This window comes from Haliotis rufescens, unplaced genomic scaffold (genome assembly GCF_023055435.1).
Source record: "Haliotis rufescens isolate VD_foot unplaced genomic scaffold, xgHalRufe1.0.p SCAF_5, whole genome shotgun sequence".
In the NCBI taxonomy this organism is placed as follows: Eukaryota; Metazoa; Mollusca; class Gastropoda; order Lepetellida; family Haliotidae; genus Haliotis; species Haliotis rufescens.
The window spans coordinates 21,844,749-21,862,035 of NW_025964223.1; the positions used below are offsets into that span (position 1 = coordinate 21,844,749).

The 17,287-nt window shown below is 38.8% G+C and overlaps 2 protein-coding genes across 5 annotated transcripts in view; one reads left to right on the forward strand and one right to left on the reverse strand.

Annotated features, from left to right (window-relative positions):
- LOC124111978 (protein FAM228B-like) overlaps positions 1-17,287 on the reverse strand; it is a 26,389-nt gene continuing 9,102 nt past the window's right edge. For 2 of the 3 annotated variants that reach the window (XM_048383707.1, XM_046471916.2), the window contains exons 2-8: positions 12,439-12,565; positions 12,042-12,197; positions 10,527-10,604; positions 8,649-8,846; positions 7,651-7,731; positions 5,413-5,645; positions 1-1,777 (exon numbers count right to left, since the gene is read on the reverse strand). In XM_048383707.1, coding sequence (XP_048239664.1) covers positions 1,555-1,777; positions 5,413-5,645; positions 7,651-7,731; positions 8,649-8,846; positions 10,527-10,604; positions 12,042-12,197; positions 12,439-12,549 — 1,080 coding nt within the window. In that variant the 5' untranslated portion in view covers positions 12,550-12,565 and the 3' untranslated portion in view covers positions 1-1,554. Of the gene's footprint in view, positions 1,778-5,412; positions 5,646-7,650; positions 7,732-8,648; positions 8,847-10,526; positions 10,605-12,041; positions 12,198-12,438; positions 12,669-17,287 lie in introns of those variants that run through there. The other variant, XM_046471925.2, reaches the window with a different exon arrangement.
- The window catches only part of LOC124111989 (profilin-4-like), a 22,011-nt gene continuing 17,799 nt past the window's right edge, over positions 13,076-17,287 (forward strand). Inside the window, exons 1-2 of one of the 2 annotated variants that reach the window (XM_046471958.2) lie at positions 13,086-13,131; positions 14,131-14,153. In XM_046471958.2, the coding sequence (XP_046327914.1) occupies positions 14,139-14,153 (15 nt within the window). In that variant the 5' untranslated portion in view covers positions 13,086-13,131; positions 14,131-14,138. Of the gene's footprint in view, positions 13,132-14,130; positions 14,154-17,287 lie in introns of both variants that reach the window. The other variant, XM_046471967.2, reaches the window with a different exon arrangement.

A 17,287-nucleotide genomic window follows, 5' to 3' on the forward strand; every position in this document is an offset into this window, starting at 1 on the left:
TCATGTAAAAAGAATGTTTATTAATGTACACTAAACATTTTCCAACAAGGAACAATTGCCTAGAAAAAAAAAGTACTGGGCAACAAGACTTGACAAGTTGAAACGTTTGCAATACACTTCACTTTCCAATCGTTTCCATGGTAACAATAACAAACCATCATTTATTGTTGATAAAAACATCAAAATCATCCTGGTCCAAATGCAACTTTCAGTTAGACTTGTCCAAGTCATGTTGCCTTCAGTGTTAGATAATACTGCTTGTTAGCTAAGGCAATCACGCTGGATGAAAGACAATACTGTATAGTATATAAACATGCATCTACATAAATAACTTGTATATGTACAAATAGCAGCCTTTTGAGCAATATATAAACAGCAGTTAGTGCCTACAGAGGCAGCCACAGGAAGATGTACTTAGGTACTATAGAAGAATGTACTGTACAAAAAGTCAGCAGTATATCAAATACAAGAAATATGTTCCTCAGAATAATGTTATATAATTGATTTTACATATTTGTTCAATAAAACGGGTGCAAATATGGAAGTGTTACTTCTTGTGTTCATATGAACCTGTGAAGAAACATCGATATAAATTACCTTTCAATTGTTTGAAAATAATATTTTTGCTTGGTTAAAAATCATACAGAAATATTTCAAATAAGTTTACCTAACAACCATGTTTTGGAGACCCAAAAGATCTGTGATGGGTAAAAGACATCACTCAATTTGCAAGACATAGGTAAAAAGAAATTGAATAAAAAATAAACAATGATTCAAATAACTTTCAACCATCACATATGCATTCAAGGTTTGAATATATTGAATAAACGTTCTGTAAGAAATAACACAATATTAAACAAAATCAGTTCATTGTGAGTTAAACAAATCACTAATGGTTCAGAACACTGTTTAGAGCACACCATAGGCACTTAAAACATATCCAACACTGTTAAAACACAAGTCTTAAAAATATTAAATTCATTGACCCCAATATCAAAATCTTTAGTTTATCAAAAGAAAATTATTCTTATTATTCAATTATTCTTGTTTACAAAGGGAAGAATTTTAATCGGTGTATAATTCAACCTTGAAGGTTCATAAAAATAAGTCCCATTGATAGTCTTGTTCTTTCCAGTTACCTTTTAACAAGGATCAATAAATGCAATGAAAATGTTTAGCATAAACTGACTGGTGGTTTTTCACATAGACTAACGCTTAGTCTCTGAATCTACATATTATTGATAGAAACAAATAACTCCATTTAAATTGAAAAGGAGACCCAGAAATATCAGAGATACCTGAGGAATATCTAGACTTGCCTCATTTAGGGCTTTTGTTTTAAGGGCTGGGCGGAAGGGAAAGTAATATGGTTCAGGGACTGTGAGACTGGACTATTTTTCACCCTACAACTGATTATTTGCACTGCTGATAGAAAAATTAGGTTGATTTTAATTTTCAAATGCAATGTTTATTGCTACTTTGCAAATTTGGTAAAGTTTCACACTCCAACATTGACAGTGATAGAGATTCCGACATGGGCAAGTATCGGTCAGATCAGATACATTTGGTGACAACTTGATGTTCCCCTCTGTCCTGTTTCATGATCATGGGTGGGCGTGGCACCTCCACAGGGACTGTATTGTAGGGTGGGGTCACCTTGAACATGCGTTTCTTCTGACACTGCAGCTCTTGGTCGACAACTCGGGGGTCAAACGATTGTTTGGCCCACTCCTCGAAATTTAACAAGCTGGTTGTTCCGTGGCCGTGCATTCGGCGCCTGTTGAGGGGAAAAAATAGAATCACATGTAACTTACGGAAGTCTTCAGTTATTACTGGGGTCTTACAAGGCCAAAGCAAAAAGTGAGTATGTTTCCTGTTCCCTGCCAAACTCTAATCTGGAGGACCCATCCAATAAAACACTTTCCTTGCTCTTTTTGAGTTTTTCTGTATTTTATGCCACAAGAGTAAAGTAGTTGTTTCACTATAGACAAACCAATCATTATCTTCAGTTTAGCAGCATTTAATTGTCATTTGAAAGCTAGCTATTTTCTAACATTTTTTCAAAGAAAAAACGTGAGAAAACACCGCCTAAAAAACAACCTACCTACCCTATTTTGGGACAGGCTGAAACAGGAAACACTCACAATCTTTTTTATGAGCCTAATTCGCATTGAAAATCTCACATCAAGTTTCTATCCCAGGATTGTTTTTTTCCCAAAAAATCGTAACAAACCAGAAAACTTTATCAATAATGTGAGTAGGTCCAGTTAAAGGGAGGTAACTGAGTCTGTCCATTATATCAGGTATGTGAAGTGGACTATAAAATCACCTGTATTCTGCATTGACTTTATCACGGGCACCATTTAGATCATTTTTATGCAATTAAATTTTACAGTTGTCAGAGAAGCATACGGAACTTAGCATGACTTAACATTTTGATATGAAGTTCCAGAGTTTGATTTCCCATCAAATGGAAGTATTTGTAAGAACACAAATTACATGAATAGCTGGTGGAATAAAATGTTTCAGTGGTCAGAAATATACAACATGTTAGCTTCATGTACCAATCAGTTTCTACATCTATATTTGGACACTGAGGATCTGTACAGACAAGATTTTCAGTACAGCAGAAAGGTCAGTCACATGTCTCACAATAGATGCCAGGCCTAACATTACTCGAGACCTGACTTACTCTGAAACTGACCCCCCAAAACCAAAGGTTTGTTCACATGATCGCAAAGTTTGATCTTTTTCCAAAGGAGCAAACTCGATCCTGATATTTTCCTGGTAGCCAACGTTAAGAACAAAGGTCAAAAGTGGTTAAAGCGTTCGCTCATCACACAGAAGACCCGGGTTCAATTCCCGACATGGGTACAATCTGTGAAGCCCATTTCTGGTGTCCCCCACCGTGAAATTGCTAAAAGCGGCGCAAAACCATACTCACTCACTCACTCACTTATCAGGCAAACCTGACATCTTATGGCCCTTAATCCAAAAGGGTAAAAATTGTATCAGTATTTGAAATAATAATAATCCTGGTCGAAGGTTTCACTTGAGCGAGCTATAAGTCGAGTTGGTGATGAAGGTAAATCAGTGGAGCCATCTATGGCCATCTTCCCAAGGCAAGAGAGTTAACTGACTTTAAAAGTCCAGTTTTCACCCTTGCCGAACTAGGATGGAATTCCTTGGCTCGATCATAGCGCCACCAGTGGTTATTACGAGTTATGTCCCTTCTGAGCCTCTCCTATGGACCAATCAGATCCTATCACTTGCACTTGTTTAAAAAAAATGGCGGGGCCCAGTCAAGACGATCTGATCGATAATCAAGATCTATATTGTGATCAAACGGGTCTCACTTGCGAAATGCATCAAATCCCGTGAGCACCTTGATTAAAAACATGAAAAGATTTGGAAAAGATCTGTTGACAAGAGATGGCTGTGCACATGCTTTGCAAATCCTGCAATCGACCGAAATCTGCACGCCAGTTTACGAACCGGATTTTGATTTCGTTGCGAGATTTTGATTGGACTATGCATAGACTCGTTAGTCCAGCCGAAATGTAACTCCATAATACCAGCCTAGTTCGGCAAGGGTGGAAACTGGACTTTTATAGTCAGTTAACCTGCTCGAGAAGATGTCTATGGCTGGTTCAACATCTACTGGTTTCCTTGACCCGCGTCCAGTTTTACAATCCATACCGCTGTGATAGTGCTGACAACTAGTCCATTCACCATAAGTCAGTCATACTACATGATTCACCTACATGTGCCAATCAGTAACTAGTGCTATATTTAGTGTTCAGTTTGACAGCTATGTATTAGGGGTACAACATTACACACACATTCTACACACATCCAAGGATTAATCTAAGTTATTACATGTTTATATCAATTGTTAACACTAAGTTATAATTTACTAATACACTTTAGATACACTGTCCTTCTGGTATTCGATGAAAAAACGGCATTTTGAAATGTCCACCCACTAGAAACTAAAACATGTTAAGACAGTATATAACAAAGTTCACAACTTCTAAATATGGCGACAAAATTTGCTCGAAATGAATTCTATAGAATCCTTAAAGTTATATTCTCAGAAAAAGATGCTTCAAAATGTGTATGAATTTTAACAGTGTCTAATGTGTTATATCATTTTAGAAAAGGGCTTGCACATAAGTTGATTTGAAAAAGAAATTGTGAACTATAGACAAACACCAATATAAGTCACACATTGCTGTATATGTGTAAGGAGATATGGAGTTGTTATAAGTATAGAACCAGCACTTAACTTATGTCTGTGATCGGGGAGATATAAAAGTGTACTGGTAAGGAGGAATTAAATCTACTCATTATTTCAATCATTTAAGAATGATTGAATTTGAAGTAAGATACATAATAATTTACGAGACAAATCCTCACTGAGACTGTAATGAAAGACAGATAAATTCATTAATTACAATTGGAAACAAATTAATATAAGTTACAAATTATAAAAATAATCTTTATGGAACTTCACTTAAAATAAATTACCGGTAGGAATAAACAATTACACAAACAATGGATAACATTATGCCAGAGCTAATTACATGATCTGCTTTGACAGAGATTTTGTCCCTGGACACAGTTCTGTATCTATTACAGTTAACCCCAATAAAGTAATATTGAAGGAGCCTTGCCGTGGCATATGCTTCTGGTACCTCGTGTTTGTTATACGAGACTGAAGCACACAATGGCAGTTGAGTGTGGATCATTCCTAGTGGTCAACGAGCTGTGCACCATTTCCATCCTACACCCAGACTGACGGGGGTGGTGGTGGTGGTGGGGGGGGGAGGGCATGGGTGGCCCAGTCGGCTTAGGTGCTGCTATTTGCTGTTGCAGAGTAGCTTTCCTTTGCCATGCCAGAAACCTCTGATAGGGTGGATACGAACCCTAGTTCACGCTGATGTTTCTAGGTTTGTCAGCACCATACCCATGCACGTGGGTTTCACAAAAGTGGTAAATGCCCCAGACCTGCATCACTTTGGGCTTACCTCCCACATTGAGCTGTGATAGAACTGGAATACTGTAGCGGCATTAAATCTAACTCTCTCACTTATCCAAAGTGGTAACATCTACAACCTGATTAAATATACTTTCCCCCCTTCCCCCTTTCAGACGACAGTGAAATACAGTTTCTACAGGCAGTCCACCTTGCATCCAAAGGACCTTATCTCATGTTAAAATATACTTTCATCCCCAATGATTGACCCATTTTGTTTTCGTAAGAAGGAAAAAATCAGCCTTTTTATATTTTCAATTGCCCTTGATAAAATTAAACCAAACCATGGGGTTCAGATCATGTAAAAAACTCTCCATGGAATCTGTTCTGATCTTCACATGCTGGTTCTATGAACTAAGAAGCATCTAGTCTACCTGCTTATCTGTCTTGGAGAACTCTCTATATTGACTAATGGCATCTGCAGCCACTGCAGACTGTCGGTGCCATGGCGCCCAAGGGGGACCAGTGGGAGGGGGGGCAGCTTGACCTGTTCCAGATCACGGTCTGTGTATCGTGTTCCGGTCATGCATCTCAAAATGGTCCGTTCTTCCATGTTCCGCTCTCGGCCCTGGGACAACAGCGGGTCTCGGAGTGCTGCTGTCTCAACCTGCAGGACATGGGGATAACAACATGAGGTTAAAACTGAGCGATCGTTTGCTACCAGAGTTCATTTCTTTAATTTCTGTAATGCACAAAATAACAATTTCCAGTTTGAATTTGTTGTTTCCTTACAAATGTTTAATAACATTGAACATCTGTCTTTCTCAATGATTTAATGGTTCATGTTAGTGCAATTAAACATTTTCTAATAATTGAAAAAGCACAATTTAGAAAGATTTTAATATTTTTCTTAGAATATATTTTTTCATAATCTGAAAGTGTTCACTTTTGCAGAATATTTTAAGCTTGTGTTTTATTAAATGCCTTATGGCTAAATACTGTTTTTAATATTTTCTCACACAATGATAAATGTATGAAGCCCATTTCTAGTGTCCCCTGCTGTCATATTGCTGGAATATTGATTGCTAAAGGTGGAGTAAAACCATACTCACTCACTCACTCACTCACTCACACTATGATAATAAAAATAAAGATATAGAAACTAAACTTAACAGTCAGGCATTAACAAAGTGCTTAATAACACTTTCTACGTTTCTAAGTTTGATACTTACTCCCTTCAAACCTAAATAAATAAGTTATTTGTACTGCTACAGACTACAGTTTAATAGTGCTAAATTCATGCAGCACATGCAAGCACATTCCATTATCTATGACAAGTGGGTGCAGTGTGTTGAGTATTACCTTGATGGGTGCAGGTCTGTGGCCAGTGAGGGCCTGTATATTGGTTATCTGTGACAAGTGGATGTAGTGTGTTGAGTATTACCTTGATGGGTGCAGGTCTGTGGCCAGTGAGGGCCTGTATATTGGTTATCTGTGACAAGTTGGTGCAGTGTGTTGAGTATTACCTTGATGGGTGCAGGTCTGTGGCCAGTGAGGGCCTGTATATTGGTTACCTGTGACAAGTGGATGTAGTGTGTTGAGTATTACCTTGATGGGTGCAGGTCTGTGGCCAGTGAGGGTCTGTATATTGGTTATCTGTGACAAGTGGATGTAGTGTGTTGAGTATTACCTTGATGGGTGCAGGTCTGTGGCCAGTGAGGGCCTGTATATTGGTTACCTGTGACAAGTGGATGTAGTGTGTTGGGTATTACCTTGATGGGTGCAGGTCTGTGGCCAGTGAGGGCCTGTATATTGGTTATCTATGACAAGTGGGTGCAGTGTGTTGAGTATTACATTGATGGGAGCAGGTCTGTGGCCAGTGAGGGCCTGTATATTGGTTATCTGTGACAAGTGGGTGTCATGTGTTGAGTATTACCTTGATGGGAGCAGGTCTGTGGCCAGTGAGGGTCTGTATATTGGTTATCTGTGACAAGTGGATGCAGTGTGTTGAGTATTACCTTGATGGGTGCAGGTCTGTGGCCAGTGAGGGTCTGTATATTGGTTATCTGTGACAAGTGGATGCAGTGTGTTGAGTATTACCTTGATGGGAGCAGGTCTGTGGCCAGTGAGGGTGTCTGTATATTGGTTATCTGTGACAAGTGGATGCAGTGTGTTATTACCTTGATGGGTGCAGGTCTGTGGCCAGTGAGGGCCTGTATATTGGTTATCTGTGACAAGTGGGTGCAGTGTGTTGAGTATTACCTTGATGGGAGCAGGTCTGTGGTCAGTGAGGGCCTGTATATTGGTTATCTGTGACAAGTGGGTGCAGTGTGTTGAGTATTACCTTGATGGGTGCAGGTCTGTGGCCAGTGAGGGCCTGTATATTGGTTATCTGTGACAAGTGGGTGCAGTGTGTTGAGTATTACCTTGATGGGAGCAGGTCTGTGGCCGGTGAGGGCCTGAATATTGGTTATCTGTGACAAGTGGGTGCAGTGTGTTGAGTATTACCTTGATGGGTGCAGGTCTGTGGCCAGTGAGGGCCTGTATATTGGTTATCTGTGACAAGTGGGTGCAGTGTGTTGAGTATTACCTTGATGGGAGCAGGTCTGTGGCCAGTGAGGGCCCGTATATTGGTTATCTGTGACAAGTGGGTGCAGTGTGTTGAGTATTACCTTGATGGGTGCAGGTCTGTGGCCAGTGAGGGCCTGTGCATAATACTCCCTAGGATCCATGGTGTCCAGGAATACATGACCCTGTCACACAGACGTCAGAACATGCAAAGCAGTGCAGAGAACATTGAAACAACATTTGGAAAATTTGCTGTGTGCTCTGAAAATTTAAAATTTGTTAAACCAGCAACAATATGATAATTTCAAACAAAATAAAAAAAATAACTACCGACAGAAAGTATTCTTTTCATGTTATCTTAATCAAAGACCTCTAAAAGTTTGTTTTCAAAATGTTGCACACTCTTAATTATGTCATTTCAGTTACTGCATTTATACATAATATACATAATTTCTAAACTTGGATCAAACAGTATTTCTCCTAAAACTGAACTATCAAAAGAATGTCATATAATTGGGTGACTGTAAAATAAAAAGTCCCTTAAATTATGTTTGGTCCCACTGAACCTTTTACACTATGAAATCATATTTTCCTTTGTGCATTATTTACCTTAAATATACATGCATGCATGCAATGCCATATCCATATTATGACATACAGGTTGCTCACATGCATATTCATTGCACAAGCATGCCAATATAGATATGAAATAGGCCCATGAAGAGTGGAAGAGGTCTTGAGCAACCCATGCTTGTCGTAAAAGGTGACTATGCTTGTCGTAAGAGGCGATTAATGGGATCAGGTGGTCAGCTCGCTGACTTGGTTGAAGCATGTCATCGATCCCAATTGCATGGATTGATGCTCATGTTGTCAATCACTGGATTGTCTGGTCCAGACTCGATTACTTACAGACCGCTGTGATATAGCTGGAATATTGCTGAGTGCGGCGTTAAATAAACAAACCAACCAAACCAACATGCGCTCAATGAGATCAGAGTGGGCTTCCCCAAATCTCTGTCTGTGTTTTAATCTCAACCCGTTACCAACACTGAACACGGCCTCATTATTAACAAAAAACAAACATATGAAATATAAATATTACCTTATCATTCAGAAACTCCAAGTACTGCTTGTGCATCTCTCGTTTCCTGCGGTCAAGATCTGGCCAATCATAGCCATCCATGACATCAATGATCTCTTTCCGGAGGGGCTCATAGACCTGGTCATTCCACTTCTTGTGCAGGAGCTCCTTCTTCCTGAGATCCAGGAGATCCTTGTCTTCCAGGTACTCGTCAACTTCCTGGAGCAACCAAACAAAGGGTTAACACTTGGTCATGCAACATGGCACTCGCCTGTGGGGCCTTAGTCAGTCATTGGATTATTACCAGTAAAGGTTTTTTTGGTTTGGTTTGTTGTTTAACGCAGCACTCAGCAATATTCCAGCTATATGACAGCAGTCTGTAAATAATCGAGTCTGGACCAGACAATCCAGTGATTGACATCATGAGCATCAATCCACGCAATTAGGATATGATGACATGCTTCAACCAAGTCAGTGACCACCCAATCCCGTTGTTCACCTCTTACGACAAGCATAGTCGCCTACAGCAAGCATGGGTTGCTGAAGACTTTTCTAGCCCTGATCTTCAAGGGCCACCAGTAAAGGTATCCTGAGGATTTGGAGAGTTCAGGGTTTTTTTCAGATGGTGTCCATATGTAACCACTATTTGAGCTTGTAAGTGCTCCAAGTTAAGTTCCATCCCTGTTTACACATATGCTGAAGTGTATTTTTCGAGGACGACTGCCAATACTTTATCAGGTCATCAACGTACTGTCGCTCGAACAAAGGGTATACAAAACCCTTTATTCTCACAACAGTACTGGCACAAGCTCTCTATCTTAGAGCACAGGCAAATACTCAAGTTCCAAATACTCCACCATTCACATGTAAAGCAGATAACACAATTTCCTTTTAACTGTACGGTTCTTACGTGTTTGTTGTTTAAGTAAAGGCCTGTCATGCTTAAAATGTACACGTTTCACGGAGCACGAGATTTTCACGCCTCTAACAACTGTACACTTTGCAGTACTTGTTCAGTATGTAAATTTGTGAAAATAAGATCCTTGGCCTTGATATTAACATTGGAATGCACAGTGATAACTCCGTCTTCCTGTGCAACAACCAGGCACATGATGATGACAGTTTATCCAGATAAACCCAGCAATGTGTCATCTTAAACTGGTTATTGTTCTCAAAATACTCAACCACTTATGAATGTTTTGGTCTGTAGTATGTAGTTTAGTCAATGAGTGTCAAAGTATATCTATGACCCTTTCAACCTTTGATTATCAATCTCACCAGTGTTTGAAACAATTTTAAAACTCAAAAAAGACAGTGGGGCAGATGACCTATAAAATTGCCTGCAGCCCGACAGAAATGTTAACAGCCACGGGCAGGCGGGACAGTTAACAGCTACAGACACTGAATCTCACCAAATCAGTAAAGACACGAATCCAGCTGACACACCTCAATATAACTGAAATACTGTTCAAAGATACTCGCTCACTTATTATCAATCTACCATTCAACAGACAGTAGACCCATGAAGATCCAGGGTAGAATAGGTCTTCAGCAACCCATGCTTGCCGTAAAAGGCGTCTATGCTTGTTGTAAGAGTCGACTAACGGGACTGGGTGATCAGACTCGCTGACTTGGTTGATACATGTCATCAATCCCAATTGCGTGGATCGATGCTCATGATATCAATCACACTGGATTGTCTGGTCCAGACTCAATTATTTACAGACCGCTGTCATATAGCTGGAATATTGCTGAGTGCTGCGTAAAACCAACCAACCAATCAACAGACAGTACTCATACATTCCTTTACATCTATAGTGAAACCAACTGGAGACTATATTCTGCCTGAATCATCCAGTCGATGCTGGCACTAAATAGCACTTCTGTTGACCATCTTACCTTGACAAAGGTAGTCTCGGCTTCCAATAATGGTCCATACAATTTCTTCACAGATTTTGATTCAGAGTCAGACTTCTCCTGAAATAAAAAAAATTTAAAATTACTTCACTTTTTCATGTTGATGTTTTTGTTGCAATAGGGTTATATATATCTGTCAACGTCAAGTTTCAGACTGGCAATATTTATCCACTTATCAGACCAAAGCTGAAGTATAATAATGATTGGGGTGTGAAAAAAAAAAAGTCTAGTGGGAACAATAAAATGTGAACTCTGTACGGAAAGTAGGATGTTTATGCTATCCATACTGTGCCAAGCATACACTTATGTTAAAGAAAGATTAACAATGAGTTTTGGACATATTTACCCTTGTGTTTCGTTTCAATCACATTCTCATTTCAGGTTTACAAATTGGCACTAGTCCTGTAGTCCTTGCCAAACTGTTCAGTAGTTAAGGTATCATAAGGACGAGTAGAAATTTGCCATTTTTAAGGGTTTTGCTATATCTTATCATATTAAGGACTAGTGGACTAAAATTATTATTTTCTACCACTGCATTTAAATCCCATGTTTTACTCCGATATGATACCTCTCTGCTAGGGCTGGGACAGGTAACTCAGGTCGGGTGGGTACTGAGTAGGACCCTGGTACCCAGAGGACTACCCGGACCTGTGGTTAGTCACGTGATAATTGTTTCATGACAAAAAATCACTATATGAATACATGGTCACATGACAATTTTAAGTCTCTAATGTTTGCATTACTTCATGACTTTGAACACGTTCCTTCTGATTTATATATGTTTGAACAAAGCTTAAACTTCAGTCAACTTCAGTGTATGCATGACCAGATTGTTTTATATATGTATCTAAATACATTCTGCCAGGGCTACTGTCAAACTATTCTCAATGAGACATTTTGTACCTATCTCTTGACACCAACAGCGGGTACCCGGGTAGGGTCGGGTAATAGGGATGTGGGTACCTGGGTAGTAACTTTGGATTCGTCCTAGCCCTACTCTCTGCACTAAGATCTGAGGATAGCTTATCTAGAAGGTCTCTTCAGGTGAATCATGAGTGAATATTGACTGCCTAATCTTAAAAGTAGGATGAGTGGGTTCTTGCTTAGGCTTCATTTTGTGCCACCTTAGAGAGGAAAGTTTGATTTGTATCTATGAAAACTTACACAACACAAATATTCTATTTATGGTACTCACTTTTATGTGTAGATGCCATGGCACTCAGAAATGACAGGATGTATGAAATATCCACAACAATATAATGGTGCCATTATGCTTTTTACTTTCAAAACATGTAATTTTAGTCCATTTTCAAGATACAGTGGATTCCTCTGATCTTCACACAGAGAAGTATTGTATGACAGTAAAAGATTGGCCTTGTTTGATTTTATAATCTCTTAAAACTATTTTCATAATCTATGTAAACGCAGAGTTGAAAAATAGATTATTTCTAAGTATTTCTTTACACATATAATACATAAGTTTCTTCTTCAACAAACCTGTAAGTCTTTCACTGTTTTTTCATTCAACCAATCCTGTATTTTCAAGGACTGGCCAATGAGACTTTTGGAGTCTACTCCATTACTTCCTGGCTGGCGGTGGTTAGACACAGATGAATTCGATCTTCTGCTAGATCGTCTACATCTACTTGCTGACTGGAAAGAAATAATAAAAAGATGATAACACATTGAACCTACGAAGTCATTCTTTTACCAGCACCCGAAGGAAGAAACAAAACACGATATACTTCTGCCTACCATGCCTATGACACAAGTCTTATTAATGTTCATATAAGAAGAATGTGTTGGGAAAATATAGCCTATTTGGGGAAATAAATATTTATTGTAAAATTGACTTACTAAAGTGACAGGTGGTTTTTCTCTTATCGCGTCTTACCATGATGTGAAGTTGCGGTGCATCCTTGTCTTGTGTAAGTTCCTGTACTAAATCTTCAGAATGGATCTTAACAGATCCTCCTGGTTGTTGCACACACAAAAGTGAAGACATCGTGCATCATAAACTCCTGCCACAACATAAATACGAAAATCAAAACATCGCTCAAATCAAGCAAGTGATATGGCCCCGGCCGCCATGTGTAAACTGATGACGTCACATGGCAACTGATTGTCCATGCCCCAGCGGGTTCTTTGTGTATTTAGTCCAGTATTTTCTATACATAGACGCATTAGGTATATTAACATATATTGCGAATAAAAGAGTTGAATTATCGCAAGTGTGTGATACGTTGTCGACACAGAAAACATGATTAATATCGATTTTTCCGTAGCAACACATAGTTAAAAACATTGTGTACTCTTTCCAACTAATTAGAATACTGTGCGAAGATAGAAAGCTAGTTTTGTGTTTACAAATAACGTGTACATTTTTAGGAACATGGGTATTTTGTATTTGTGCCATCATCTAATTATTTGCCTTTTTGGCACACGTGGATATAAACACACAATAATTTCGATGAACATGAATATTATAGTTTAGTGTGTTGGACTGCAACTGAATTATTTTATCAAGGGAAGTAACTCTCGTTTGTTTATAGTTTTTCTACGCTACACGTTTTCAGAGAAAGTTTGGGTGAGGTTTTTTAAAATCAAGTATAACATTGTATATCAAAATATTTCATGTGTGGAAACCTGACTTTATTTTGGGGTATCCCGCATAGTATGCACATGCTTGGACTCCTGAATGACCAAAGGGATCAAAGTGCATGTGACCCAAAGCCAAGGAGAAATTGTCTGGGACCTTCAAAGATTTGTTGGAACTCAAAGAGGTTAACCTAAACCGTACCCTATCTTTTCAGGGTACACGAGGGGAAAATCAAAATCGTACACAGAGAGACCCATTATGCTCAACACAAATAATAGAGAAGATTCAGTATGATAAGTGGAGAGTCTGTACTGGGGCCTGTATTCAACAATTAGAACCAAATAATTTTCACAAAAATTTGATGAATTTCAAGAGAATAGATCTATATGATATGTATATCATCCCTGACAAGAATTAAGGCTAGAGCTAGCTGCCAAAGTGACAATATGCTTATCCTGTCACTTTTCTTCTCTGCAAACTCTTTTTTTTTTGATAATGATGACAAGTTGATTGCAGCCATTATTTCACTGATAATAGTTTTTGCTATTAGCATGATTAGGTGAGACTTTATTGTTTCTTGTTTAACTGATTCTTTTGTGAAAAACAACAACAAAAGATTTGCAGAGGTCTTTTCAGACATATTTTTTACACTTTCATTTTTGTAAGTTTGGTAGTCAGATAACTAACTTATAAAAAGTCCCACCAAATGTCATTTGCTACTTCACAGAAACCTTAGTCTTCAGCAACTCATGCTTGTTGTAAGAGGCGACTAATGGGTGGTCAGGCTTGCTGTCTTGAATGATGCATGTGATATCCCAGTTGCATAGATTGAAACTCATGATGTCAATCACTGATTTGACTGGTCCAGACTGGATTATTTATAGACCATGTCATGTAGCTGGAATATTGCTGAGTGTGGCGTTAAACAACAGACAAACAAACTTCACATAACCTTGTGTTTTAATTTAATACTTGATTCATATTCAGTTCCAAAAATGAGTTCAGTTCGGGTGAGACATTTATCTATTACCACATGGTGTAAGGGACATTGGAGTAGATGTTTTATACTTTTACACATCTGTTTCTCTATGAGCATTGCACAACCTGTGTCAGATCTTTAGACTCCGTGGAGAGAAGTTCCATGGAGTGAAATGTGGCTGAAGTGTACATAAAATATTGTCAATTTTCTTAGTAGTGACTTCTTTTGTGGTGTTTTTAAAGGTTTGTGTAGAGCAAAATATCTCTCTTCTAGACTAGAATGGAAGACAATTCATGGCAGTATTTTATAATGTTATGAAGTTTTGAATTACAAATGAAATATTCCAATGGGAAATCTGTAACAGTGGTTGGGTGATAAACAATTATAATATCTGTACATGTATTAAAAAAACTGATGTGAAATAGTAACATTGTTTGAATAGGTTAAAACATTGCTATCATGACACTCAAAATATAATTGACCAGTTGGAAAGAAACGGAGTTGATCAATCCTGTTTGACACAACAGTCAATTTTTTAGGCTTTTTATGTCAAAATAGTAAAGGGTGCCAAAACATACATGACATCCCTTCAGTATTATGCTAAATCGAAAGGATGTTATTGCACACTTGGAGTAAATTGTATAGGACATAAACTCTGCTACATTTAGACAAGCAGCCACAGTTCTGGGTCTGACATGTATGAGCACTAGTAGAATCTTCCACTCTATTGTGGGATGCACAAGCGATCTGAGCACTTCTGTTCACCCTTTGACATTCTCTGTTACTTTCAATGTAATGGACTTCTCTCTTCATGGAATACACCCACAGTAGAGCATGTTCTGTGCACCAATGGTTAATTATAGCTACTGTCTGCCATGGTGTCTGCCATAGAGTTAGAGGAGAAGGTGGATTGGGGAAATACTAACCTATGAATGTTAGAGTGAGTGAGTTGGGTTTAACGCCGCTTTTAACAGTATTCCAGTTATATCACGGCGTGTCAGCTTAATGTGGGAGGAAAGCCCGAAGTGATGCAGGTCTCATATGTTTACAACTTCGGTGAAACCCACGAGCACGGGTATGGTGCTGACAAACCTTGAAACATAATCGGGGCGAACCGGGATTCAAACCCACAATCATAGGTTTCTGGCGTGCCCAAGGGACACAACTCTGCATATCAAATCGCGACGCCTCAGACTACAGGGCCACCCGTGCCCCCTATGAATGTCAGAGGTGTCCCAGTATGCTTGTCATGTATCGTAGGGTGTAAATTCACATTGCACCAATGAATTGTGACACCCCTAATGTTAATCGATGCAGGATTAGCGTGTACAGTTTGGAAATAACGTGCAGCAATTCATGATAAAAATAAAGTTACTAACGATCCGTGATGATCCGGGATAGAATAGGTCTTCAGCAACCCATGCTTGTCGTAAAAGGCGACTATGCTTGTTGTAAGAGGCGACTAACATTATCGGGTGGTCAGGCTCTCTGAATGATTGATGCCTGTCATCGATCCCAATTACATGGATCGATGCTCATGATGTCAATCACTGGAATGTCTGGTCCAGACTCAATTATTTACAGACCGCTGTCATATAGCTGGAATATTGCTGAGTGTGGCGTTAAACAACAAACAAACAAACACTGTGATAACACTTGACTCATTGTTACCGTTTACCACTTCAGTGAAACCCACGAGCATGGGTTTGGTGCTGACAAACCTAGAAACATAATCGGGGCGAACTGGGATTCGAACCCACAATCATAGGTTTCTGGCGTGCCCAAGGGACGCAACTCTGCATATCGAATCGCGGCGCCTTAGACAACTGGGCCACCCGTGCCCCCCTGTATTGCAGAGTGAGATGGGGATAGATACCTTATCGGATCATGTGCATCATGTCTGTCGTGAACATAAATATTTTCAAGTAGTATAAGCATGTTTTGGTTTACCCAGCACCAAGACAGTTCATTGAGCACAGTTGTCTCCCTTTGTCAGGCTCCATTTGTAGTGGGCAGTATCAGCAGAGACGTATATACATATCTATCTACGTCTTTGGTATCAGGGTTTCACACTAATAATGATCCTTATTTAATCAGCGCGATGTTGGTGACCAGTGTCACTTTGGACTCTGAAAATCCAGTGTATTATATTTCCATTGTATTATGGTAAGACTATTGCTACCATTGCTTTGTTTAATCCCAGGGCTCAGGTGGCCCTGTAGTCAAATAGGCCATCGTTTGTTGTGTGCAGTTCTTCTCCCAGACATTCCAGAAACCCATGATCATAGGTTTGAAACCAGATTCATCCCGATTATGTATCTAGATTTGTCAGTATCGCATCCATTCTTGTGGGTTTCATCAAAGTGGTAAAGGATCTGCATCACTTCAGGTTTTCCTCCTACCTCAAGGTGTGATATATACTACTAGAAAAAGTTAAGGACTACCAGATTAACTTTTGTAATATGAAAGCAGAGCTACAGATAAGCAGCATATCTAATATACTCCCCCAAAATATTCAAAACCAAATTACTTTCAATTAACTTGTGTACAGAAAGCATGCTTTTAATGAAAAACTCAAATGTATAAAAACAGCGCCCATACCCAATGAAGCTTTTTCAGCATGCGTACAAAGGAGCTAATTTCCGAAACAAAATTACAATCTAATTTACTTTCCGAGTCAATCCTATATATTTAGAACAGTTATATACATGTAAAACATTATTTCCTTTTTTTTAAATCTTAAAATGTTCATTAATTTATTGAATATATCTATTGAATAGATGAGTGAAAAAATATTGGTTACCCAATGAAAAATGTAATAACCCAATTAAAATAGAAACCCTAAAGTAAAAACTCAATTGCTCAAAAATTTATCTGGAGCTCTGTGAAAGTATTGGTCGGTCCTTCACTACTCTTTTTTAAATAGTGTAACAGAAATGATGTTCAAAGCAGCGTTACTGAAATTCACTGAAATCTTTTTAAGCCCAATTTGAGTGACACGATGCTAAATACAATCATCAGATCAAAGTACCCTCAAGAGCCAGAGATTGTGTGCTAAGTTAGTACTAAGACAAATTGAGATGGTGACCTGAACATGGCTATGGTGGCAAATAGGTCTTGGGTATTTATTACAGTAGAGCTGTTGAAAAGAGCATAAAATCAAAC